The sequence below is a fragment of the Pelodiscus sinensis genome, chromosome 1 (assembly GCF_049634645.1).
Source record: "Pelodiscus sinensis isolate JC-2024 chromosome 1, ASM4963464v1, whole genome shotgun sequence".
NCBI classification, from domain to species: Eukaryota; Metazoa; Chordata; order Testudines; family Trionychidae; genus Pelodiscus; species Pelodiscus sinensis.
Window position 1 is genome coordinate 274,434,390 of NC_134711.1, and position 27,954 is coordinate 274,462,343.

At 40.6% G+C, this 27,954-nt stretch overlaps 1 protein-coding gene across 4 annotated transcripts in view; it reads left to right on the forward strand.

Moving 5' to 3' along the window:
* Window positions 1-11,555, forward strand: part of PCDH9 (protocadherin 9) — a 963,669-nt gene extending 952,114 nt beyond the window's left edge. For 3 of the 4 annotated variants that reach the window (XM_075918915.1, XM_075918917.1, XM_075918916.1), the window contains one exon: window positions 7,746-11,555. In XM_075918915.1, coding sequence (XP_075775030.1) covers window positions 7,746-8,119 — 374 coding nt within the window. In that variant the 3' untranslated portion in view covers window positions 8,120-11,555. The remainder of the gene's footprint in view (window positions 1-7,745) is intronic. The other variant, XM_075918918.1, reaches the window with a different exon arrangement.
* Window positions 11,556-27,954: the final 16,399 nt, after the last annotated feature.

A 27,954-nucleotide genomic window follows, 5' to 3' on the forward strand; every position in this document is an offset into this window, starting at 1 on the left:
TCATTTAGGGTAGGTCTATACTGCATTTTTTTTTCAGAAAAACGACCGTTTTTCAGAAAAACCTACAGTTATGTCCTCACTGTAATTGTATTCTTTCAAAAAAAAATTGAAAAAGCACAGGTGCCCTGGTGGCGACTCTGTCCATACTAATCACAGCTTAAATGTGAGATAGCATCCATTTAGTGTGGACGCTATCTTTCGAAAAAGCACATCGCTTTTTCAATGCACTTATGGTGTGTAGTTGCTCACTTTTGGAAGAAGTTTTTTAGGAAGATCACTTCCAGAAAAGCTTCTTCCAAAAAAAGCCTGCAGTCTAGGCATAGCCTCAATTAGCAGTATAGACAAAGCCTGACTAGAACTTAACTTGTGGTCTTGACTCTTTTCAAATTTAAAGAATGAGCCTCCAGCCTTTGAACAAGGAGGTTTTGAAGAAGCAGGTTGAGAAGCAGCTGGTCAACATGCCAGAAGCTAGTTGCTAATTGCAGCAGTTAGTTAATCAATGAAATAACAGTTTAGCTTCTGGGTGTAATAAAATGAGATAAAAGACCTCTCTGAATTTCCACAATTAGGGTATGGCCAACATTTGACTGGCATTTAACTGCTTGCACCTGTCTCCTTTTGAGGCAGCAAGTCATGCAGTTGCCTGACAGCTATTGACAGACTAGAATAAAAAAATAAATATAAAAAAGGTTTTTAGGGGCGTAAGAGCTGATATCAATAGTAACAAAGACAATTTAAGGGAGTGTTTGTTATGTACTTTTGTGTTTGCTTTCAAAACATTTAAATCCAGAGACAGATGGCTTGTACAGTTTTATCAGCAGTTGTGTCATTATGTATTCAAGCAGCCAAGACTGATAACCAGGCTCATGCATTACAGATTGTTCGGAGAACAAATACTTTGAAAAAAACCCCATATCAATAAAGTACTCCAGTGTGGAAAAACTTGATGCAGAGATGCCAGTGACATTTTTTGAGAGAAAGAAAATAAATTAATGCAATTATGAAATTAAAGCATCAGGAGTAGGTTTTTAAGTGATGTTATTGTGTGCTGTAATGAAACAAGTTTAGAAAATCGGGTGAAAGCTATTGTTTGGTAGTGGTGGAGAGGAAAGATAATTACCAGTAAGTCAACATTGTGCTTTCTCAATACAAAGCAGCTAGCGCTGCCATCCTGCATATCCCAAAAGATTCCCTCCCCCATCATACTGTTCATGATCGTTTCATTTCTGCCACTGAATACTAAGAAGATTCTTAAGAAGGTGTGAACTGTCTGTCTACACAGAGAACATAATTACACAAGACAAAAGCTGAAAAACGCATGATACTATGGGTTTTTTTTATTGTGCTGAGCTCATGTTTACTCCAAAATTAATTATTTTTCTTTTAAGTCACACGCATCTTGCATCAGGGGATTTTCAGAGCCCAAAGCCTCATAATGATTATTAGTAAGATTTATTAAATGTTTTGTGGTTACATCTAAATACTCTAATCAGAGATCATGATGCCTATCCTCATATGTACACATTATAAATGAGACTGTCCGTGGCCCAGATTGGAATACACTGTCATTCCATTAGGGTGGCATTAAAAAGTATTGTCTTCAACTTGAAATGTTCCCCTGGGTGAATACATAATGTACACATAAAGTAGTATCATTTCAAACAAATAGTAAGACAGTTGCTTTTATGCTGTGATGCCTTAACAGCAAAGTATCAAAATGTTATTTGCTGATTAACAACTATATAGAATCAAGGCACCTTATTTAGTTATTCCATAGTTAACCCTTGCAGTTGTCGAGTGAGACAGGTAAACACTATCTGCATTTTACTGACGGGATAGTGAGTCAGGGCACATCTATACAGCAGGACTAAAGCTGAAATAAGGTATGCAACTTGAACTACATCAAGGCTTCGTCTACACTGCCGGTTTTGCCGGCAGTAAGTATGCAAATGAGGTGAAGAGTAGCATATCACTGCACCTAATTTGCATAATTTATGCAAGCTGGGTTTGGGAAAAGGGGTTTTGCGGGAAAAAATGTAGTGTGGATGTTTTCCTTTTTCGCTAAAACCTTTTTTCCCACCAGATCAGTATGCCTCCTATTTTGAGGTATAAGGATCTGGCAGAAAAAGGGGGTTTTGTGCAAAAAAAAATAAATACCCGCACTACTTTTTTTTTTCCGTAAAAACCCTTTGTGCAAAAACAGCTTGCCTAAATTATGCAAATGAGGTATGGAAATATGCTAATCCATACCTCATTTGCATATTCACTGCCAGCAAAACTAGCATTGTAGACGTAGCCCAATTGTGTAGCTTAAGTTGAACTAGCTTGTTTTGGGATTTGGTGCTGCCTGCACTCTTTCTGGGTATGTCTACACTACCCTCCTATTTTGTGGAATGAGGAGTAATGGTAGTTCGAACTAGGAAGCCCAGTTCGAACTACCTAGTTCATGCCGCGTGTAGCCGCGCGGCAAGGGGTTCGAACCAGCCGGGATTTAAAAATGGCGGCGCCTGGCTTATGCAAATGAAGCCTGGGAAATTCAAATCCCGGGCTTCATTTGCAAGTGCGGTATGCCTACATTACCCTCCTATTTCGAAATAGGAGGGTAGCGTAGACATACCCTCTTTGACTTCCCTTTATCCTCATAACATGAGGGTTACAGGAGTCAGAGTAAGAAGTCCTCCAGCTTGACAGTATTTTGACATTATGTCAAAATAACAGCTTGTAGTGTGGACACTGGCCATGTTATTTCAGAATAACATCAGTTATTCCAAAACAATATTGTTGTGTAGATACCCTCAGAGAGCTTCAGTGACTTTTTCAAAGTCTAGAGTGGAAATGAGTGTTATGGAAGTGTTCCTGATGCCTAGCCTTGAACTGTGATTGCTAAAGACAAATACCACTCACATATTGGCAGGAGCAACTCCACAGAGAGTAAGATTTGCCCTCTACAGAGTTCTATACCGCTCTTTAGGCATGTCTACACTATGAAATTATTTTGAAATAACTTATCATATATATAAAAGCCAATGCCTCGGTAATGCTGTAATGTTCTCTGTTGCCTCTGAGCAGCGCCTGTGCCTCTGTAATGCTGTAATGTTTTCTGTTGCCTCTGAGCGGCGCGCAGCAATGATCAGTAGACAGAGCAGAGCACTGAGTGCCATGTGACGGGGCAGAATCGCCCAGCAGCGGCAGCAATGGCGATCCACCTCTGTGCTGCATGGGGACCGCAGAGCCCAAACGGCTGTTTGCGTCGCTTGCCTCCACATGGCAGCCCAGCTGAGCAGTGCAGAAATCAGCCAAGCACCACGGCGAGAGGCAAACAGGAGTGGGGGAGAGACGTACATGGCGAAGGGCCGGGACCTGTACGAGCATGCATCTCTGATGTCAGGAAAGGGCACCAGATTCAAAAGGAAGAAAGTGGAGGAGACAGAGAGGAAGCGGAGGATCGACAAGAAAGGATGCGGAGGATAGTGGAGGAGACAGAGAGGAGTGGAGGAGAGTGGAGAGAGAGTGAGAGGCAGGAGGAGGAGAAGAGAAAGAGAGAGACGGAGAGAGAGGAGGGAGGCAGAGGAGAGCTGAGAGTGGGGGGGAGGCAATAGGAGGAGGAGAGAGAGAGGGAAACGGAGCGAGAGACCGTAGGCTCAGGAGAGAAGACCAAAATAGAAAGGGAATAGGACGTGAAGGAGAGACCCGAGGGCAGGGCGAAGAGATGGGGCAAGGAGACACTCGATCCCCACCAAGACGCACCTGTCTTATGATTTCCAGGTTCCTTGAAAAATCCCGTCTTATATTGGGCTATTGGCTAGTTTCCAAATAATAACGCCCAAAATAACTACCACATTACAGGGAAGCCTTGCAATTAGTCTGAGTCAGACTCTTAATGTGGACATGCTACCTCGACTTAGAACCCCAGAAAGCACTGGGGAATGATTACTTTGAATGACGCTGAAGAAATAACTATTTTGAAATCAGTGTTACTCTTTGTGGAAAGCAGGAATTATTATTTTGAAATAACCAGCTCCTTATTTCGGAATAACGGGCTTGGTAGTGTGGACACTACACTTGTTATTTTGAAATAAGGGCAGTTATTTTAGAATAATAAGGGGAGTTATTTTAGTGTAGACCAGGGCTCAGGCTTGTCTGAATTTGAAATCTATAGGGAGGAACAGCTTAAGAACAAAAACACATCCCTGTTTGAAATGCATTGGATTGAAATAGTCTTTTGAATAGTCAAAGTGCAACAGTGACATTTGGCTAACCTGCAGTATGGGAAATGCTCCTTCCAAAGCTCCTTCCGGAAGAAGAGCTCTGTGTGGTTGAAAGCTTGTGTCTTCCCCCAACAAAAGTTTGTCCGCTAAAGGTATTCCCTCACCCACCTTGTTTCTCCAATATAGGTGATTATCTCCACAGCACCTGACTATCTATGTTGGTTAGACATCTCATAAATATTTCAAAACTCTCCATAAACTTGACCAACTTAAAATGAAATCCATTCTGAGATTAACTGTATTAAAACTCTAGGACTGTTACTTAAGAAAGCTAAACACATGAAGTAAATCTCTCCAAGATGAATTTGACATGGCTTATAGGGCCACATACATATTCTGTCCTAAGTAAAATGGCTTATTACCCATTTAAATTCTAAACTCAAATGATTGCTGTATTCTTTGAACTTTATTTTATTTAGCTAACTGGGCAACATAACAAATCCACTTCATGAGTGTGGAGCCATGAGTGCTCTTGTTAACCTGCTATTACTCTGCAAATTGGAAGCCTAGGGTGTATACACTGTATTTCTTGAACTGTGTCACTCTGTGGTGAAGGCTTTTCTTTGTGTATTGAAAGTTTTAATCCTGGACAAACCTTTCCTCCTTGGGTCAGCAAGATAGTATTTTACTGTGTGATCAGGCTGGTTAGAAAGGGTTTTGCTACTTCTCACTTTCTTCTTGTGGAAATGGGAAAAACCTAATTAAAATTAAATTTCTGTTGTCAGCAGAAAAAAAATCTGCCTTTAACCTATAGATAACCTTTGGAAATGTTAACAATATACTAGGATTACTTCCTTTACTTACTATTGCTTTTTTGTACTATGTACTTGCCAGAGTTTTATTATAGCTCCATAGTGGAGATTTCAAAGAGAGGCTTTTTATAGAACAAATCTCTTTCTCTTCCCTTGAATTATTACATCTCTTATTTTAAAAGCAAGACTATTGGATCTTCTTGAAATTTGTGCTAAACTTTTGCTTTGCAATCACTTTTTTACCCTAAAGTGTGCAAAACTAATTATTTCATCTTGCATTGCCCCAATCTCACTATACCCGTTGTCACTAGTTCTATGTATTCCTTAAACTATTACAGTTGATTGCAATAGGAAATGTACTTATACAATTATTGCTGGAGCTCCAAGTTATGGCTCTTGTAGTTAAAAATAAATTATTACTCTTGTTGGGTTTGTGTTGGCAGTAGTAACTATTATCTACTGTTAGACACTGATATTAATAAAAGGATGGTCCCTTCCCCAATGAATTTTCAGTCTGAGGACAGACATTCAGAGATTAGAGTAAAGGAAACAATAGGTTTTTTTAACAAAATGCATCTTAATTAGTTTTGCTAAAATTGAGTCTGAATGCAACTGATGATTAATATGCGGAACTCACTGCCTCAGGATCTCATGAGGCAATTCAGTTAGAAAGATAAAAAAACATTAGGCACATTAAAAAGAATAGCAGCTGCAGTTAGACTAATTAGGATAATCTAGGGATCTGAAAATAAACCTGCCATGCTGTGTTTGCTGCAGCAGAGATACTGAAATCTCTATTGTCATTGCACCACAAACATCTTCATTTAAATATCTTCCATGATAATTACTGATCCAAATTCACAATCACAAAGGCAGCTTTATGCTGACATAACCCTGATAGATTGGTTGTTCTGTGGTATATATTTTTATCCTGATTTAGTGCTACCCTTCATGACCACAGTATTCATGCCTATTGGCTTAACCTCAAAATCAATCCATAATTTTCTTCCTTTCAAGACACTGTTTAATCAAGAAATAACAATACTTCTCAAGTCTTTGATTGCTTGGAGATCTAGGCCATTGATTTGCTCTGAAGTCAAGAAGAAGATTCCCTATTGAAGGTCTTCATCAAAACCATTATATATTTAGCAAGGGATCAGGGCCAAGCCACTTTCACATGTTGAGAAACAGGTAACAAAGACATGTGGAAGTTTATGGGTCTTTTGGAACATATTACCCTGTGTGTGAATCCAGTCTGATCAGATCAGTGGCTCAGTGGCAAGTTCACTCACTTAGAAATATGCTAAGACAAGGGAGAAGATCAGCACTTTCTGGAGATGTGAGTGACTTGTCCACTTAGCTGATAGTCAGGTCCCTGCAGCAGGGCAGCTATGCTCTCAAGATTGGGTGAAAGATGAAGCTGGTCTTAGTATAGCATATTACCATACTGCCCATCCATCTCCTGAGGTCTCATATTCCTGATATGTAAGAAAATCATTAAAACATAAATGAGTTACAGAAGGTTCACATTTGTGTACCCTTTGATTTATGCTATTTTTTAGTAAATCTTTGAGATGTTTATTAATCTCCCATAGGAATAATGTGTTTCATTAAATTAATCTATGAAATGGGGATGAGTAACAGGCAAGTTAATTTGACAGTGATAATTGTCAGATTAACTTGTCTTATCCGCACATTCTAGCTACTTTGAACCACTCAAGTGCTACAGACTGGTGGGCTGTAGAACTAACTAGCCATCTGATAATTCCTTAGCATAAGGAAGGTCTCAGCTGGACTAAGCTGTTCTAGCCTGCTTCTAAATTCAGGACCTCTGGAAATTGCAGGTAAAATAAGGGCACACCTGGAATAAACCAATTCACCCCAGCGTATAGTCTCATAGAGCATGTACACACAGCAGTGTTGTTTTGGAATAACTTTTGTTATTCCAAAATAGCATGGTTCATGTCTACAATATAAGCAGTTATTTCGACATAATGTCAAAATAACACCAAGCTGAAGGACATCTTACTCTGACTCCTGTAACCATCATTTTATGAGGAGTAAGGAAAGTTGAAGGAAGAGTGCTCTTTCTTGGACTTCCTGCTGTGTAGACAGCGTCAAAAGCTGGATTAAGCTATTTTGACTTAAGCTGAGTAATTGACACAGCTCAAGTTGCATAGTTTATTTTGGATTTAGCCCTGATGTGTAGACATGCCCAGAGAGTATCTGGGTCAATATGGTTGCTCAGCACTATGCTTTACATCTGCCCAAGTGTTTACCTCCTTAGCAAGGAGTCCTTAAAATAGGTTTGGAACTGATTTGTATCCAATGTATGAGTCTGCTGGCTAATAACTAAACTATCCATCTGTCCCTTTGTACATATACATCCTGTTCTTTGAAATGACACAGAACATCTAGTCAAAATGTTTTGAACACAAAATCACGGTTCTCCAATGACCATAATAACAGATCACCAATCTGTGTTAGCATGGAAGTGTATTTTGACACTTGACATTAACCTATCATCAGTTTTTTAAGTCAGCAGCACAGTTACTTTTTAGGATTAAGAACATTTCAGTGATGTTTCCCTTTCTAGCAAATGTCAGGGGTACATGCAGCTTTAATAGCAATATTTTCAAAATGAAAATCTAATACTATTTCTTCTTTCTTTCTTTCTTTCTTTCCCTTTTTTTTTTTTTTTGGTCTCCTTTGTTGTCTTCTGTAGATGGGCCTCTTGGTCCACGAGGATTAGCTGAAGCTACAGAGATGTGTACTCAAGAATGCCTGGTTTTGGGTCACTCAGATAACTGTTGGATGCCTCCAAGTCTGGGTCCATACCAGCAGCCAAAGTCTCCTCTCTCCACCTTTGCGCCTCAGAAAGAATGGGTTAAGAAGGACAAGCTAGTGAATGGACACACATTGACAAGAACCTGGAAAGAAGATAGCAACAGAAACCAGTTCAGTGACCGAAAGCAGTATGGTTCTGGTGAGGGCCATTTCAACACTGGCAATCACATGACTGACATTCCTTTGGCTAACTTGAAGTCCTATAAACAGGCCTCAGGACCTGCTGAGAGTCCAAAGGAGCACCAGCTATAAGAAATGGCTACTTTGGACCAGTGACTTTAGTCTACTTAGACTTGCTAATACTCTGTGTGTGTGTGTGTCAGAGCTTTATGTACTGGGTAGACCTCTAGAACTATGCTTCACATAGCAGAGATATGCATACCTTTGTGTTAGCCCAATGGGAAGTATAATATTCTGCAACACAAAAGAGTGTTTCTACTAGTTGTGTGGTTTTGTTAAATAGACATGATTAAACTCTGCAGAGATCTCTCCAGTTTGCAAATATCCTTTTTTTTGTTTGTTTGTTTGTTTGTTTTTTTGACCCTGGACTGCTGCTACAAACAACAGAAGATGCATTTGGAGAGTGAAAGAGCAAGAGAGAGAGAGAGAATTCAGTGGATTATAATGATTGAAAAGCATATCCGGTTAGAAAATTGTGCTCTTGTTGTCATTGATCTGTGCTGGGACTGCTATGCTTGACATCATACTGCAAACAAAACAACTAAAACTATAAACATAAAACCTATTGTGCTATTAACAATATTAGTGGACACTTGTAAGTCAATCAGTGTTCAAATACTTGTAAATAGGAGCAATTATTACTAACAAAATTTGTGTAATTATAACGTTCACCTAAAAAGGATACTGTAGTATAATTTTTTTGTTTCCCAGTTGCTTTTTACTTTCTTTCATTTGCTTCCTGTTGTTTTGTTTTGTTTTTAATTTCAGTGATGGTGTTTCTGTGTTAGTAGTCTGTCTGACACACAACATTCCAAGGAACTCAAAACACTTGTGTTTAAAAAATAAACCAGACAAAAAACTCTCTTGTTTCTGTGTTACAGCACATGATGCTGGCATCCAGTTAACAAATCTGTTTGCAAATTAAAAAAAAAAAAGAATTTACACTTTTTTAAAGGGCTCTACACTTTAACAACTTTAATTTCACTTCCATTCTGTTTTGCAAAGCAGGGGAACTTAAAAAAAATTAGCTATGTAGGGTTAGCATCAGTGCACATTTATTTAGGAACTCCTGATCAGTTAGCTGTAGTCTCACAATTGATGAAAAGTAACATTGATCTAATTTGGATTAGAAGGAGGAAAATTTTCAGGAACAAAAATATAATTATTATTTTTGGCAAGTGTGTGTCTATACCTAAGACAGTTTGTATTGCTGAAAAAGCGGCATTTGTGTTGATCCTCATCAGCGTTAATGTTGTAGTAACACAAGTGTTTTTAGACCATAGCCACAGAATATTTAATGTGTTGTGCCTTCATGATGTAACAGAGCATTCTCCTGGTAGGCTAGTTGGGGAAACTAAGGGTTAAAACTCTAATTATTGCTGTTTAGCTGTTTGTTATCATAGTTGGTCAATGCCTGGCAGGTACCAATGTCATGTCACTTCAGTCAAACCAGCAGAGTGACTCCTACTATTAATAAGATCTAAGTTGCACGTAAAACAAATCCAAATCTGGACATTCTTAGGCAGTTTATGTTAAGGCATGACTGACGATTTAAACAAATAAATAGCATGCAGAAAAAATAAGAAAAAAAAAAGAAAAACAGAAAAGAAAAAAAGTCCTTATAGAAAAAAAGGGGAAAATGATCTTATGCCATAGTTGATCAGTCATAAAAAATGTTAAGTAATCTGAAATTTAATTTGTTCTTACCAAAATAAATCCCAAAAATAAAAGGTTTTTTTTTGTATATAGCAATTCACAGGGTTTTTTTCTCCACAATATAAAAACATAAAATGGGTTAGGGGTGCATTGCTTATTGCAGTACTTATGTCAGTTTGTGAGGGTTGTTTGATGACTTTGACAGAATAAATATCTAAACAGTTATCCTTGTTACTGCTTTGCCAGTTCAACGTAATTTACAGTTATTCAGCTCTTGCAATAAATGTTCTGAATTTCTGATTGTCTGGTGTTAGTTCTTGGGCAAATGCCTAAGGGACTTTCTTCCCATTCATTTCTTTTGTTGCTGTTCTTGGTGTTTCATTATTAATTTATAAGCTATTTTTCTAAACAAATCCACTTGATTCATGTCGTCCTGGATGAGAACTGTACATAGGGAAAATGGCAAACATTTAGGGCCATATTCAGACACTTTTTTGGTGAGTTGGATCCAGGGAGCTGACAGACTGGCCAGGTCCCTGGACAAAGTGGGGAGAGCAACTCCACACTGCTGAAAGGGGCAGGACTTCAGGACTTCAGAGCTGGTACGTCCCCCCCACACACCCACCCAATCCTCAGAGCCACCTGGAGGACACTGCCCAGTGCTCTGGTGGCAGTTTAAAGGCCCTGGGCTCCAGCCACTATCGTAGTAGTTGGCAGTGGCAACTGGGAGGCTTCTGTGGTATTTTGAACATTAAGTACAGAAGATACCACCCAGTTTTCCCAATATCCAATTTAAATCTCCCTTGCTGCGGACTAAGCTGATGACTACTTGTCCTATCTTCAATGGACATGAAGAACAACTGACCACAGTCTCCCCCACAACAGCCCTAAACACATTTGAAGACTAACATCAGTAATCTGTGCTTCCACAGCTAACTGATTTGCTGTGGCATACAGCCCTTGCTAAAGAATGATTTTTGTTCTGCAAAACCTCAGCTTTCATTAATGAAAAATTTCTAGCCCTTGCTCCTGTGAAGAAAACCTTGAAAATGTGAATCAGGCATAAACCAATGATGCACTGTCTTCCTTATTCTACAGACTGCCTCAGCCAGTAGCTCTCAAAGAGATGAACAGAATTTAAAATGCTTTTTCACTCTGAAAGCTAAAGACAACAATTTAACTGTTAGCATTATTCATATTTTGCTGGGGATCATTTTAGCAGATAATGTGTTTTTCCCACACTCTGATAGTGCCTCTAACATCTTCCTTGTCCCCCAAGCCCTCACTTGTTCATACCTTGCTGCCAAAGATTTCAACTTCATTTTCTCCTTGTTTACTGAATGCATTTCCTAATTCCACAAAACTGGTTTTCTGGAAATGTAATCCTCTAGTATATCAGTGTACCATGGTCTATTAATTTCCTTTGGGCAGGGATCATCTATTGTTTTGTACTTCACTGAAGACAGTGATAACACAGCAGAGGGCCAGATTCTGAATCCATCAGCTTTGGCGAAAGCCCTTCAGAGGATATTGGAATCTGGCCCTTAATTAGTAACAATGATAAATTGAAAGTGAATGAGTGCCCCTTTCATTGGTAATTGTTTGAACAAATGCAAACAATAGTGAGTGGATTTATTAAATACATTGTAGTTTAGTCTTAAACCATCAGCTTTAAAATTAACTTTAAGAAGTGCATATCTAGCAGCTCACTCTCTTTTTCGTCCACACACCTATCTTCCACAGAGACACGTCGAAATTATGTGCTGACATGTGGCTTAATTCTGCAAAATGCTGACCTGTTCCTTCAAGTTGCTGAGCACCTTCTCCAGAACTTGCATTCAGTGAAAGCCGAGAGCAGCCATCGCTGCTTTGTGGAGGACACTCAACAAGGCCTCGGCCCATGTTTTATCATACTGTATGTTGAGCTTTAAAGCATTAATGCTCTTACAAACTATATAACTTAATGTACAGGTCTATTTGCAGCTGTAATATTTGTACTGCTGCCTGACTGATGGAGAGTAAAAGTAGCTCTTTAGTCACCAGCCAGGATCTCAAGTTCTGGTTGCCTATTAGGATTGGAAAGAATTCCATAGAAGCTAATATCCCTCACTCCAAACATCATGCTCCATGGAACACAGCCACTTTTGAATCAAACTGTTGTGCCCAGGTACTGAAACACATTCTAGTAATGCATGGCATATGAATAGATACCTTTTTTATTTGTATGATATATCTTTAAATATTATCAAGACATAATCACTCAATATAATTTAATGGAATTTTTGGATCTATGGATTTTGTTGTTTAATGTACTTTAAATTGTATGAAACAGAATATTCTGAACCGTATCCTCACCTTTATTCATTAAATAAAGTTCTTTGTGCGCGTGTGTGTGTGTGTGTGTGTGTGTATGGTAGCCCTGTTTGTACAAACATGTGACAAAGTCAAAACAGTTAACTATGGTACAGGCATTGTAACTTTTATTATCTAAATATATGCATGTTATCATTTTAAGTTGTGATCTGAGTGTTAAGAATGTGGCCTCTGTGTGTTCGTTTTTATCTTAGTATATACCAAATTCAAATGAAAGTTGAACCAAGATAATTCTTTGTGTAATGCTGAATGTCCCAATGACTTAATAATGTCAAAGCTTCCCTTTTTTTATGTGACTTGTATACCTGCTCCGGACATAAAACAAACACACAGTACCATATTATGGCTCACTTGCAGCAGATGTCACTTCAGTAAAGACCTCTGGGGGAACATCACCAGTTATCGCTCTCCATTCTGACAGTGACCACTATCCCTATCCTTTGCTTCCTATCTTTTAACCAGTTACCAGTCCATAAGATGACCTTCTTTTTTATCTCATAACAGCTTACTTTACTTTGGTGAGGGGCCTTGTCAAAGGATTTCTGGAAATCTAAGTACACTATATACACTGGATGCCCCCTTATCCACAAGCCGGTTAACCCCATCAAACAATACTAGTAGATTGGTGAGCCATGATATCCCTTTACAAAAACATGTTGATTTTTCCCTAACATATTATGTTTATCTGTGTGTCTGATAATTCTGTTCTTTATTATAGTTTGAACTACAGGCAGTCTCCGGGTTACGTACAAGATAGGGACTGTAGGTTTGTTCTTAAGTTGAATTTGTATGTAAGTCGGAACTGGCTCTAGATTCAGCCACTGCTGCTGAAACTGACCAGGGGCTGACTACAGGAAGCTGGAGGCAGAATTGCTCTGCCCCCAGCTTCCTGGAATCAGCCACTGATCAGTTTCAACAGCGGCTGAATCTCGAGCCTGGGACAGAACAACTGGGCTGCCAGGTAGGTCCCTGCAGGACCAACCCGGCAGCACCCCAGCTGCTGTACCCCAGGGTCCACAACAAAAGCCTGATCTGCTGGGGGGGGGCTCAGTAGCTGTGCCCCCCACCCAGCAGACCAGGGACACGGGGAGCAAAGCCGCAGCGGCGGCGGGGTGCCGCGCCTCTGAGGCTTTGATTTAGGCTTTGATTTAACAAAGCCTCAGAGGCGCGGCACCCCGCCGCCACTGCGGCTTTGCTCCCCATGTCCCTGGTCTGCTGGAGACGGTCCCCAGCAGACCAGAGGCACCGGGAGCAAAGTGGCAGCGGCGGTGGGTGCGGGACCCCTCCGCCTCCCCGGCTTTGATCCGGGTGTCCCTGGTCTGCTGGGGACTGTCTCCAGCAGACCAAGGACACCGGGAGCAAAGCCGCAGCGGCGGCGGGGTGCCACACCTCTGCGGCTTTGCCAGAGCAAAGCCGCAGAGGCACGGGATCCCTCCACCTCCCCGGCTTTGCTCCCGGTGTCCCTGGTCTGCTGGAGACAGTCTCCAGCAGACCAGGGGCACCCGGAGCAGCTTTTCTCACCCCAGAGGTCGAGGTGGCGGGACCGCTGCGCTCTGGGCGGTCCCGCTGCCTGCAAGCTCCGGGGCGAGAAAGCCCCGTTCGTAAGTGCGGATCCGACGTAAGTCGTATCCGCGTAATTCGGGGACTGCCTGTAGTTTACTCAGTACTGAATATAGATTTACCAGCCAGTAATTGCTTCTGAAGCCCTTTTTAATAATTGATGTCACATTAGCTATGCTCCTGTCATTTGGTACAGAAGCTGATTTAAACAGGTTACTATAGACAGTTAGCCACGTCTACAGTAGGGGGCAGTGTCAAACTCAAGCTTGTGACTCCAGCTACATGAATAAAGTAGCATATTGAAGTATCGTAGCAGTCAATTTAGTGCATCTCTACTAGATTCGCTAAATCAACATCTTTTTGATTTATCCCCCACAGTGCAGATTTTGCAGTAAGCGTAAACAAGGCTTTAATAATTTTGCAATTGCACTTTTGAGTTCCTGTAGAACTCTTGACTTGGTGCCATCTGGTCCTAGTACCTTATTACTGTTTAATCAGTTTGGGTATGTCTACACTCGCACCCTCTTTCGAGAGAGGGATGCAAATGTAGGCATTTGAAATTGCAAATGAAGCCGGGATTTAAATATCCGGCGCTTCATTGGCATATTCGTGTTATAGCGCTATTTCAAAATAGCACTATTTCGAAAAAAGAAACATTATCCAGACACAGTTATTTAGAAAAAAACCCCTTCTTTCAAAATAACTGGTAAACCTCATTTTTTGAGGGCTAAGCGTTATTTTGAAAGAAGGGGTTTCTTTCAAAATAACACATCTGTACAGTGTTTGTTATTTTGAAATAAGGTATTTCAAAATAGCTGCGGTCCATGATTATGCAAATGAAGTGTGGGAAATTCAAATCTGTGCTTCATTTGCAATTTCGCTCAGCTGCATTTGCATCCCTCTCTCAAAATATGTTCAAGTGTAGACATAATCTACATTCCAAAACCTCCTATAATGACACCTCAATCTGGGACAGTTCCTCAGATTTGTCACCTAAAAAAATGGCTCAGATTTGGGAATCACATCTTCAGCTTTGAAGACCAAAGCAAATAATTCATTTAGTTTTTCTGCAATGGCTTTATCTTACTTGAATTCTCCTTCAGCATCATGTTTGTCCAATGGGCCCATTGGTTACCATGTTATGACGCTACCTCCCTGTATCCAGTGGAAGGGAGACTTGCTTGCATTTCACTGGATATCAACTCTCAAACACCTTTAGTCTGTAGGCCTTCTAAACAATATCCTCTGGCCTATGCCATCCCTTTCTTTGCCTTGCACATAACAATAGGTATATGCCAGTGTTGGAGGCTCTTCAAAGTGCTGCCCAGTAATGTCTAGATCCTTATCCACTGAATGCCTATAGTAATACCATGTCTACTGTCCCTAAGAGGCCAATGCACATGCCATACCACAATACTGAGACAGATCCATTGTGAAAACAATCATCAGTTTAATCTCAGAGATCGAGATAATGGAAGGCTTCAATGTAAAACAAAATCACAACACAATTCCAACAGACTAAATTCATTAAGTTAATCTTCTATCTAAATAAATTTATTTTGCCTGAAACATTCTTTGCAACATTTCAACAAAGTATGGTTGAGATCCTGTTCCTTACCATGTAATCATACTGAACTATTACTTCCTACCTTCAGGATAAAGACATATTACCCTTGCCTCCTATATGTACCTTCCCGCCCCCCCCCCCCCCCACCAAAAGTTCATTGTCTTTGCACATAGGAGGCAGGTTAAAATCCATAGCTTGTTTTTGCCTCCCCCCCCCCCCCGGTTCCTTTCCCAATGATGCTAAAAATTGGTCTTCCATTGTGTTGGCATTAGAGAGACTAGATGTCCCAATTTGAGAGGAAGACTCTCAATATTCAGGCCTTATTCTTATACAGGCACCTATTCCTCCCCATTTTCCTTGCTTTCTTTATAGTAGTCTTATAATGCTACATTTGCATCATGACAGAGAGAAACATATACTGCCTGTCTAGATGAAAACCTGATATCTCTTTGTGGTCAATGATAGTCTTTAAAACTTATTTTTAGTACATATAAACAACTCCTTAAATATAAACCACATATACAAAAGCAATGATTGAGGATCAATATGACATAATCTTTTATATAAAACTTCCAGAGCCCACTTTGGTGCGCTTATTTAGAATGTATGTATCAGACTTGGGAGATATCTTTAACATCTATGCAAATAGGAAAAGAATCACCTGATACAAACTGTTTGTGAAGAACCTTAGGGCCCCAATGAATGATAGTGTCCTAGTTGCAATGAGATTTTAAAAAGCATCATTTACAAAAAAACCAAATTTCCCATAACTAACAGTTCGATCAGCTATATCCAAAACCAAGATATAGTTGATGCGAATAAGGTTTTGAATGCCCTTATAGTGGATGATGCATATATTTTCACATTAAGTAAATTAAAGATGCTATGAATCTTGAAGCTTTTCCTTTAATCTGATATTCTAAAATGTATTTTGCGTGAGATTATTTTTATTTTACTTATACTCACGCAAAAATCCAATATCATTTTAGTAGCAAAGCCTACAATATAATCACTATAGACTGTTTGTTTCCTTTGCAAGTCATTTTCCAATTAACTAACATGTGGCTAGTACTTCATTATCTTTATTGGTACTTAAAATTACTTCTGAATAATCTTTTTTCCTACTTTTTAAAAGAGTAGATTTCCCCCCTACATTGTTGGTCTCAGAGCCTATGCTATCCAGGGTATAATTTTATGTTTTGTTTTTCAGTCATTTTTTCCCTGTATTTTTCCTTCTTTGGGTTTTGAATGTGATTTCTGGCTTTTAACATATTCCATGTGTATTTTTTTTCTGAGTGAATGTGCAAGGCTTGTGCTTTTAATGCATGATCTTGTGTTCCTGGGACACTTAAACTATCTTCTTTGTGAAGTTGCCTCTACATTATTGATAAAGATCATGCATAATTGCTGACCACCATGTGGTGTTAAACCCCCAAGAGCAAAACCAAAAAGAACAGGCAGCAGCCACATAAATACAATTGTTTTATCTACACAAGAAACCTGTACCGTGGTTTGAAAGCAAAAGGTACAACTGTCTATTCAATTAGCCAAAACTATATGCGGTTGCTGACTGCAGTTCAGCAACACATTGTTTCTCCCCTGCTTCACAAGCCACATTGAATGAAATCAGGAAGTCTGGTACACATAAGGAAATGGCCCTAAACCACATATGTGGAGTCAAACATTGCTGAGGACGTTAGCTACAAATTTGGATATGAACTTGGTTATTTGCCCTATGTGTATAAATGTCTAAAAATGACTGTAGCCCCGAATCCTAAAATCTCTGACCTATGGGAGAGTTGGGAACAGAACGTGTTTCAGATTTTGAGGCACAGGCCCATCTCTGCATATTTTGTTGTCGTGGAGATTTAGGAAACCCTAGGAGGGCATGTAAGGAGAATATACGCCTGCAAAATGGAATCAGATAAATAAATATGTAATTTATTATTCCTGGTGTCATCACCATTTTTTGTTTTCTTTCCAGATGTCTGCAGGATAATGTTGCTTGTGTTTAGAGAGAAGGTAGAGTAATTAATCATATCCTTGCCAAGCTGGAGCCAACCTCACTCTATCTTGCTGTAGCTATCTCTGTACAGAGCTTCCATATGGGTAACCTTCAGAATAGGCTCTGCCGGCTAACCTTATCTAGCTTAAGGCTCATGTATCGTAGATCCCCAAAGCCTGGGTCAACTAATAAGTGTACCCAGTTGGAACAATATTTATTTTGCAAAAGTGGTAGATGAAGGAATGTGTCCTGCTAGCATTTTGTTTTACTTGACTGACCTACTATACAGGGTTCATTTACTACTGCTGAGGCTAAGGACAGTAAACATACAAGCAGTACTTCTATAACAATAATCTTTTAATTAATATATTTTTTTTGTAAAGGAAGTGCAAAGAAATTTAGTTTCTCTGCATTTTCAGAATATCAACTGTGTGATTATTGCATATGATAAGCTTGCCGTCACAGACAGGAATTCTTTGGTCCTGAGCAATTGCACAATTAGGGTATGTCTACACTAGCCACTGTATGTCTACACTAGCCACCCTAGTTTGAACTAGGGTGGCTAGTGTAGACATACCCTTACTAATTCAATTGCAGTAACATAGGCTGTAGACACTGATGATTTCAAAAAGGACACAGCTGACATAATTAGGCCTCAACATTTACCTTTTCAAAATTATAAAATTCTGCTTGGCATACTTTGATGTCTTTTGGGTATTTGAAGCAAAGAATCCAAGAAGAATATTTGTTTTTGTTTTTTTAAAAATAGAACAGAAGGAGAAAGAAAGACAGAGATGAGGCATAGAAAACTTATTTGGGTATTCATCTACCCAAATAATGTTTTGGCTCTGCGCTCGTGCTACAGTGAGCACATCACTGAATATGCATCATGGGCACATACAAGCCAGGACAGCTTCTAGCTGCACTGTCTTCACTCACCCTTTCTCTTCTGACATCACACCTTCTGGTGACGGCTTCTTAAGGAATAAACTACCCTAAGTCAGAGCTGAAGGTGCCACATATGAGGTGCTTGTCAAGCCAGACAAATAGCATGCATTTCAGGTTCTTTTCTGTCTTCCTCTCAGATCAGCCATTTACCCAACAAGAGGTGAAAATGGATGCTTTGCTTTCTCAGGTGGTCTCCTATCATGGCTTAGCATTTGGTGAATGCGCTTGGCAATATCTGAATGTCAGTACTTCGTAGCGATGATGATTTAGTACCACAGTAAACCTCAGGTACTTCCCGTCAGGGGGGTGGCTATGTAGAATTATGTGTCCTACAAGATAATAGCCTTGAGCCTAGAAATGATGGAATGATGAACTCAAGCACTACCTGAATCTGAGGCAGCATATGCATTTGTTCAGTCTCCTCAAGACTGGGATAGGTCCCTTTTTTTCTTTGGTATAGAGATGTCTTATGAAAAGAAGTCTCTTCCCCTGTATGCTCAGGGAACCTCTTCTAGCAGCCTGTGAAAGGTATTTCAGCTAATGGTGAGACAACTTATTTTACTTTTACAGATATTAGCCTTTGTAAAGTTTAGAAATCAGTTTGCAGTTTCATCATTTTATTTCTTTTGTAGCTAATTATATTTTTTGTGTTATCACTAGAGAAGCACTTACAATCTTTCTCTAGTTAATAAACTTGCTTACTATTTTATCTAATAGTGTGCTTTATTTAAGTGTTTGGGAAGTCTCTATTCAGGAATTCAGGTCAATAGGGATGGTGCGTATTCATTACCCTTTGTTGGAAAGACAAACTAATTTATGAGCTTTTATAGTCCAGTGGACTGCTGAATGACACAAGATGCAAATTTCAGGAGGACAAGCCTGGGACTGAGGGATATGCAGGTGTTACCCTGTATCTATTCATGGATGGGTGAGCATTACATTCATGTGCTCAGCTGTGAGTAACTGTGCATGCTGCTGACTGTGTGTGTTCAGAGCTTGGACAGGTCTGCTATTCCTTAACAAACCAGTGTAACAAGGCTAGGATTGAGAATTAAGGGGCGCAGCAGTTCAGTAGTCCAGGCTGTACCATTGGGTATGTCACGGAAAGGTCACTTCCCTTGGAGGAAGGGTTCCTGAAGGTCCGGGAAGAGAATGGGGAGAAAAAAGGGGGTGGAAATATGTAGGTATCCTGTAATAGACCCTCTAGTGATCTTTGGAGCTGTATCACCATACCCTGTGCACAATCCATACCCCATATATCCCCACTTTTAACCGCACCGAACCAAATTCCAATTCTAGATCCCTGCTAAGCAGAACCAATAAATGTTGTTGAAAGATCATTTAAAAATAAGTGTTTATTCTGTATCACTTAATGACAAAATCTGCCATCTCCAGTAGGTGACCATTTCAAGAGATTCATTATGACCAATGGCTGAAAAAAGTTACTGTTCTTTTCTTCTTTGGAAGTTTAAGAGTCAAAATACTGTTTATGTCCACATAAGCTATAGCCATTCCATTACTCTATTTCATAATAAAACTTGAAATCGAATGATGAAACATTAAATTTTCTGTTCTTTGAATTTACCAATTTAATTTGAGGCTCACAAGTATAATATGGTCATATGACCAGTCAGTTTAACTTCTGTGCCAGGAAAGATAATGGAGCAAGTAATTAAGGTTTTCATCTGCAAACACCTGCAAGATAATAAGGTAATAGGTAACAGCCAGCATGGATTTGTAAAGAAGAATGTCAAACCAATCTGATAGCTTTCATTGATAGGATAACAAGCTGTGTGGATAAGGGAGAAGCAGGGGACATGTTATAACTAGACTTTAGCAAGACATTTGATAGTCTCACATGATCTTCTTATCAATAAACTAGACAAATACAAATACAACTTAGATAGGGCATAACTGGCTGGATAACCATTCTCAGAGAGTAATTATTAATTGTTCACAATCCAGCTGGAAGGGCATAACAAGTGGGGTTCTGCAGGGGTGTCTTTTGGGACCTGTTCTGTTCAATAACTTCATCAATGATTTAGATATTTGCACAGAGAGTACGCTTATAACATTTGCAGATGATACAAAGATGGGAGGGGTTGCAACTGCTTTGGAGGATAGGACCATAATTCAGAATAATCTGGACAAACTGGAGAAATGGTCTGAGGTAAATAGGATGACAGTCAATAAGGACAAATGCAAAGTACTCCACTTAGGAAGGAACAATCAGTCTCACACATACAGAATGGGAAGCGACTGTCTAGGAAAGAGTACTACAGAAAGGGATATAGGGGTCACAATGGACCATAAGCTAAATATGAGTCAGCAGTGTGATACTGTTGCAAAAAAAAAGCAAACATGATTCTTAGATACATTAACAGGAGTGTTGTGAGCAAGACATGAGAAGTCATTCTTGAATACCACTCTGCGCTGATTAGGCCTCAATTGGAGTATTGTACCCAGTTCTGGGCACCACATTTGAAGAAAGATGTAGAGAAATTGGAGAAAGTCCAGAAAAGAGCAACATGAATGATTAAAGATCTAGAGAACATGACTTATGAAGGAAGACTGAAAGAACTGGGCTTGTTTAGTTTGGAAAGGGGAAATCGGAGAGGGGACATGATAGCCGTTTTCAGGTATCTAAAAGGGTCTCACAAGGAGGAGGGAGAAAAATTGTTCTCCTTGGCCTCTGAAGATAGGACAAGAAGCAATGGTCTTAAGTTGCAGCAAGGGAGGTTTAGGTTAGACATTAGGAAAAGCATTCTAACTGTCAGGGTGGTTAAACACTGGAATAAATTATCTAGGGAGGTTGTGGAATCTCCATCTCTGGAGATATTTAACAGCAGGTTAGACAGACATCTATCAGAGATAATCTAGATGGTACTGGGTCCTGCTGTGAGGGCAGGGGACTGGACTCGATGACCTCTTGAGGTCAGTGGTGGCCCATCAATATAGGCAAACTAGGCGGTTGCCTAGGGCACCAAGATAAACAGCTGTTGAAGGCTTTGGAGGCACAGGCGCTGATCGCGCGTTTTGCCTAGGGCACCAGTTGCCAGCAGCTCGTCTAGGGCCGCTCCTGCTTGAGGTCCCTTCCAGTTCTAGTTTTCTGTTATTCTATGGTGTCGTAGAATCACAGAATACCAGGGATGGAAGGGACCAGCCCCCTGCCCAAAGCAGGACCAGGATGGAATACAAGTCATGAATTAGACTACAATTTAGATACAGGCATTTCAAAGACATTGAAGCCCATCTAAGCCAATTAAGTCTTCACATTATCCTGCGCTCATAATGCTGAGTGATTCTTACCCACCACCCTTTCTGAAACACTAGAGAAGCAGAGGCTGTTCTACAACTTCCAATGGCTTGCCCTTCCTTTGGAAGCAAGGGAATGTAGGAAGGACAGCCAACCAGGTAGAGGTTTTCCTTTAAGACAGTTTTCCCCACATATCTGTGTAAGGGTTGGGAAACTTGTTGTGTTGGCACCTCTGGAATTTTTCAGAATGTTTTGAATGTGTGCTACTGGTATTGCAACAGCAGCTAGTATGAATACTAAAATGCAACCCATAAAGCTATAGAACAGTCAGTTTACCTTCTATGCAAGGAATGATAATGGATCAAATAATTAAGGAATCCATCTGCAAACATCTCGAAGATATTAAGGTGATAAATAATGGTCAGCATGAATTTTAAAGAACAAATCATGTCAAACCATGATAGCTTTTTTTGATAGGATAGTAAGCCTTTTAATAAGGAGGAAGTAGATTAGAATCTAGATTTTTAGTAAAGCATTTGATAAAGTCTTGCATGATCTTCTTATCAATAAACTAGGGAAATACAACTTAAATGGGGTTACCTTATGGTGAGTGTACAACTGGTTGGATAACCAGTTTCAGAGAGTAGTTATCAATGGTCCACAGTCATGCTGGAAGGTCTTAATAAGTGAAGTTCCACTACGAACAGTTTTGGGACTGGTTCTGTTCAATATCTTCAATGATTTAGATGCTGGCATAGAGTGCACTCAAAGTCTACAGATGTTATGAATCTGGGAGTGGTTGCAAACACTGTGGAGGAAAAGGTCATAATTCAAAATTGTCTGTAAAGCAGAGAAATGGTCTGAGGAAATAGGGTGAAGTTTAAAAAGGAAACATTCTAAGTGCTCTACTTAAGGAGGAAATAAAGGAACTTAGGTTAAAACAAATCTGTTTCACACATATGAAATGGGAAGTGGCTGTCTAGGAAGGAGTACTGCAGACAGAGATCTAGGGGTCATAGTGGACCACAAGCTAAATATGAGTCAACAGTGTGACACTGTTACAAAAAAATTGTTTTTTTTTTAAAGCAATCATCATTCTGAGATGTATTAATAGGAGCTTTGTAAGAAAGATGTGAGAAGTAATTCTTCTGCTCTATGCTGCACTGATTAGGACTCAACTTGAGTATTGTGTCCAGTAATGTGAAGAAATTTTAATCAACAAAAATGATTAAAGTTCTAGAAAACATGATTTATTTATTTATTTTTCATTGCCCAGGATGGGGAAGGCAGTGGCTGTGGTATAGAATCATGGAATCTAGAATCATAGAGCTGGAAGAGCCCTCAGAAGTTCATCTAATCCAGCCCCCTGCCCTAGGCAGGACTAATCCCAACTAAATCAACCCAGCCAGGGCTTTGTCAAGCCGAGACTTAAAAATCTCTAGGGATGGAGACTCCACTACTTCCCTAGGTAACCCATTCCAGTGTTTCACCACTCTCCTAGGCTGTGTCTAAACTGCACCCCGTTTCCGGAAAAGGGATGCAGATTAGACACATCGGAATAGCAAAATCCGCGGGGGATTTAAATATCCCCCGCGGTATTTGCATTAACATGGCTGCCACTTTTTTCCGGCTTGGGGATAAGCCGGAGAAAAGCGCCAGTCTAGATGTGATTCTCCGGAAAATAAGCCCTTTTCCGGAGGATCTCTTATTCCTACTTTGAAGTAGGCGCTTTTCCCCAAGCCGGAAAAAAGCGGCAGCCATGTTAATGCAAATACCACGGGGGATATTTAAATCCCCCGTGGATTTTGCTATTCCGATGTGTCTAATCTCCATCCCTTTTCCGGAAAAGGGGTGCAGTGTAGACACAGCCCTAGTGAAATATTTTTTCCTAATATCCAACCTGGACTTCTCCCGCTGAAACTTGAGACCATTGTTCCTTGTTTTGACATCCATCACTACTGAGAACTGCCTTTCTCCAGCCTCTTTGGAACTTCCCCTTAGGAAGTCGAAGGCTGCTATCAAATCCCCCCTCACTCTTCGTTTCTGCAGACTAAATAGACCCAACTCCTTTAGCCTCTCCTTGTAGTTCATATGTTCCAGCCCCCTAATCATTTTGGTTGCCCTCCTCTGGACCCTCTCCAATGCGTCTACATCCTTTTTGTGCTGCGGGGCCCAGAACTGGACACAAAACTTCAGACGTGGCCCCTCAAGAGCCAAATAAAGGGGAATAATCATATCCCTGGATCTGCCGTCAATGCTCCTCCTAATGCAACCTAATATGCCATTAGCCTTCTTGGCTACAAGGGCACACTGTTGACTCATATCCAGCATCTCATCCACTGTAATCCCCAGGTCCTTTTCTGCAGAACTACTACTTAGCTGGTAGACTTAGTACATTTGCACAAAGGCCTCATCCAAAACTAGATATGTTACAAATATGTCAATTACGTAACTGTGTAACTGCTGAAAATTTCAGAGGTTACACACGGTGGACTCTGCTGTATAAAGCTTATACAGTAAACTTCCAATAATATGGCACCTTTAGGACCCAGGGGGGGCTGGATTATCAGATATGCTGGACTATCGGAAGGGGGAGCTATGATGGGTCTGGGGTGGGGTGGGGTGGGGGGGATGCCACCCCAGACCCCTCATAGCCCTTCCTTCCAATAGTCCAGCTCTGCCCCAGGCGTCCCCAATTCAGCCACTGCTGGTCAGTTTCAGCAGCGGCTAAATCGGGGACGCCTGTGGCAGAGCAGCTGGGGTGCTTCCGGGTTAGTCCAGTAGTGCCGCCCCTCGGCGCTGCGAGACCAACCTGGCAGCACCCCAGCTGCTCTGCCCCCAGCTGCCCCGATTCAGCTGCTGGTCAGTTTCAGCAGTGGCAGAATCGGGGAAGCCAGGTGCAGAGCAGCTCCAATTGTCTGGCTGCCCGGAGCACTTCTGGGTTCCTGATGGTGCCGAACCATCAGGAGTACTGGAGCATTGGATGCCGGACCAATGGAGTTTTACTGTATTGCAGAGCTTGCAGTGAAGCTGGCTTCCTGGAAAAAGCTAGTGGGCCCCACTCCTGGGGAGCTGGCTGTGCTGCAGGTTCTGCAGTATAAGCTTTATACTTAGAAAGTATAAACTTTATATTGCAGAACTTGCAGCAAAGGCAGCAGTGTGGGACAGCAGCTGGCTCCCCAAGAGCTGGTGCCTACTAAGATCCAGCTTTCTAGCCATCCCATGCTCCTACCTTTTAACTGGCTTTCAATGTGTTCCGGCTCCCAGCCTTGCTCCTGCCACCTGGCATACAGAACCAGCAGCATGGGATGACAGCTGGCCTCCTGCGAACAGGAGCCTGACAGTAACCATTAACAGTAACCGATGAGTATACATTGAAAAGACCGATTGCACAGATGGATGGAGGTGATGATGTCTACATATTTTACAGGTTTAATATCTTTTATAGATTTTTCCTCCTTTTTTGGTGTGAGGCTGAGATTTTCTTCCCATAACAACATTTTGACACTGCAAGTTGCAGAGAGAAGATCTGGTAACATATGTGTTTAAAAACACTTGAAGTTTATGCAAATCAAATGAAGGGGATTTCAAATGTCTTTCTGAGATGCTTTGCAAATACTTCCATTGCCCGAAGGTGGTTTAAAAAAAACACCACCCCTAAAAACAAATGCCGATGCATTTGCATTTAATTTTTAAGGCTCTTTTAAAAGTATAATGATAGATTGGTTGGTAAGACTACCACATGTTTATGTTTATTGACAATTTGGATAATCCTATAATGCTTTCATTTTATTTCAGTTTGTTGCATATTTTCTGTGAACTGAAAGACTCTCTAGGGCTTTTGCTGTAGTAATTTCTTGATTTTCATCCTACTAGGATAGCATTTTAGAGGTCCCCTCCCCTGCCTACTGTTACCCCAAAACCAAAAAAGTCCCACTGGAGACCACCCAGGGTTACACTAGTATGGATTTATCGATTGTGGAATAGACACGCCACTATATGCACTTTATGGTTAAACTAAAGATTATAGAGCTGCCACTAAAGGGGAATCAGTTATCTCTCTCTCACACACACACATATTCATTCACTCACTCACATTCATCCTGCCCTCAGGCACTCACACACTTACATAGGCAAATGGGTTGCAGAAGGAGCCAAGGCATGTAGATCCTGGAGGGTCTGTCTGCTCATCATGGCTGGGGAGCTGGTCAGGAAAGAAACTGGCTGCAGAAAGAGGAGCTTCTCAGAAAGAGAAAATTGTGCCACATGCTTTCTCCTTGTATTGCCTCTGCACAACCCCTGTGACCCAGCCAAATTCGTCACCAGGGAGCATGCCAGGACTTCCCTTGATCCAGCAGAGCAGCAGTATCTCCTTAAGGGTATGTCTACACTAGCCCCCTAGTTCGAACTACGGAGGCTAATGAGGGTGACCAAAATTGCAAATGAAGCACGAGATTTAAATATCCCACACTTCATTAGCATGTTCCCGGGCAGTCACCATTTTGGAAACTGACTAGCCCAGAATAACTGCCCACGTCTACACGCGGCAGTCAAACGCGAGTTAGAAGTAAACCCCTAACTTGAATTAGCTGTTACTCCTTTTGGAATGAGGTTTAACAGCTAATTTGAGTTAAGGGGTTTACTTCGAACTCCCGTTTGACTGCCTCATGTAGACATGGCTAGTTATTCCAGGCTAGTCAGTTTCCAAAATGGTGACAGTCCAGGAACATGCTAATGAAGTGTGGGATATTTAAATCCTGTGCTTCATTTACAATTTTGGTCACCCTCAATAGCTTCCCTAGCTCAAACTAGGGGGCTAGTGTAGACTACCCTAATTGGTCTGATGACTCATCACCTGGCTCCATGTGCCCAGCCTTGCAGTTTGTAATCCCAAATACATAATAATCTCCACTCACCCACACATTCATATCTTAAGGGAGAATGCAGTTTAGAGCAAGTTACAAGCAAGGTGCCTGAGAGTTACAAAGATTACAAAGGTGCAAGGCTCAGCAATCACCAACCTTACAGTAAGTTTCTGAACTTATAAAGCAAAGTTGCTAAGAGTTACAAAGTTGCAAGGGTTTACAAAGATTACAGAGTTGCAAGGTTTAAGATTACAACCAATTGCAGAGTATAAAAGGCAATGCAGCTGAAATAATTACAAAGCTTCAGAAAATCATTTACAAATCATCAGTAGTGAAGTGTACTCTACTTCCCACCCCTAGTGCCCTGCCCTGCCTCCTGAACCTCCCACACACCCCAGCCCCCTGCTACGAGCCCCTCATACACTCCAGCCAAGACTTGTGCACCCCCACATCCACAGCCGCCTGTCGTAAAATTGACAGAAGACAGCCTGAATGTGTGCATGAACTGGACTTGATCAGTTATGATTTAAATTTCAAAGAAATGTGTGAAAAGATGCAACAGCAGAAGTTCCATTAAATAAAGTCTGTGAGTACAATGTTTCATTTATGCTAATAATAATATCAATTATCAATAATTTTAAGTTGTATATTTTCAGTCATGCAAATGGGCATCTTATATGTCCACTTGTTGACCACTAGTTCTGAATATTGATGTAATTTGGCTCTTTGGTTTGAAAAGATTGCCGACCCCTGTTCTAGTGAATTACTGTTCTATTGAACCTCTTCATTGTTAGAAATCTGTTTCCGGTGGTAAAGCAGATGCACGAAAATGAGTGAGTTGTAACTGTCTTGTTGAACACAAAGATATTTCTGCTGTGCTTTAAAAGCTTGATCATTTTTGTGATGATCAACACGGAAATTTTCCATCACTCATGCAAATAGGTAACACGAGCAATTCCTTGTGTGGATTTAATTGACTTTTACTGTGCCATTCACTCTACAGTGCATCTTATGAATGAACTACCTATAACTGTAGACCCCATGAGTTTGATAAGATAAAATGTAGCTTTGCCGTATGGTTCCCATGCACTCACTATGCTAATGCAAAGAAACAATTAGGAAGGCATCAGACCCTGTAGGGAATAGCATTGGGACAAGTCTCATTTGCACCAGCTTAGAGCCATTTGCACAGAAATTCTCAATGCAGGCAGTGATGTGCCAGGTGGTGAGTGGAGAATGTTGAATTTGGGGTCACCATTTGAACAGATATATTCTGCCTATATGGGACTCTAGCAGCAGAGAGCACAGATTACAAGAGTTCTAGTCACCGGTAGCCCTTGAATAGTAAAGGTGAAAAGCCTCCCTTTTCAGGCTCTGCTTCCTCTATAATACCAACCCATAGAAGGTTGAATTGGCTGGATAGAAATTATACGGGGAAGTAAGAGAAATGGAGCATGAATTCTAGATGTGACTGTGACATCACTAAAAACCACTAATCAAGCTTCATTGTTCCCCGGTTTCAGAACCATCCCCACCTTGTATTATCAAGGACTGTTTTAAGAACAACTTTGTTCTTCCTCCTTGGTTAGGTTTCCTCAGGAGCCAATGAAGACATCTAGCTTCTTCATTTATGTTTTGATCCCATGCCCAAAAGGGAAAACAAAATGGAGACATTGG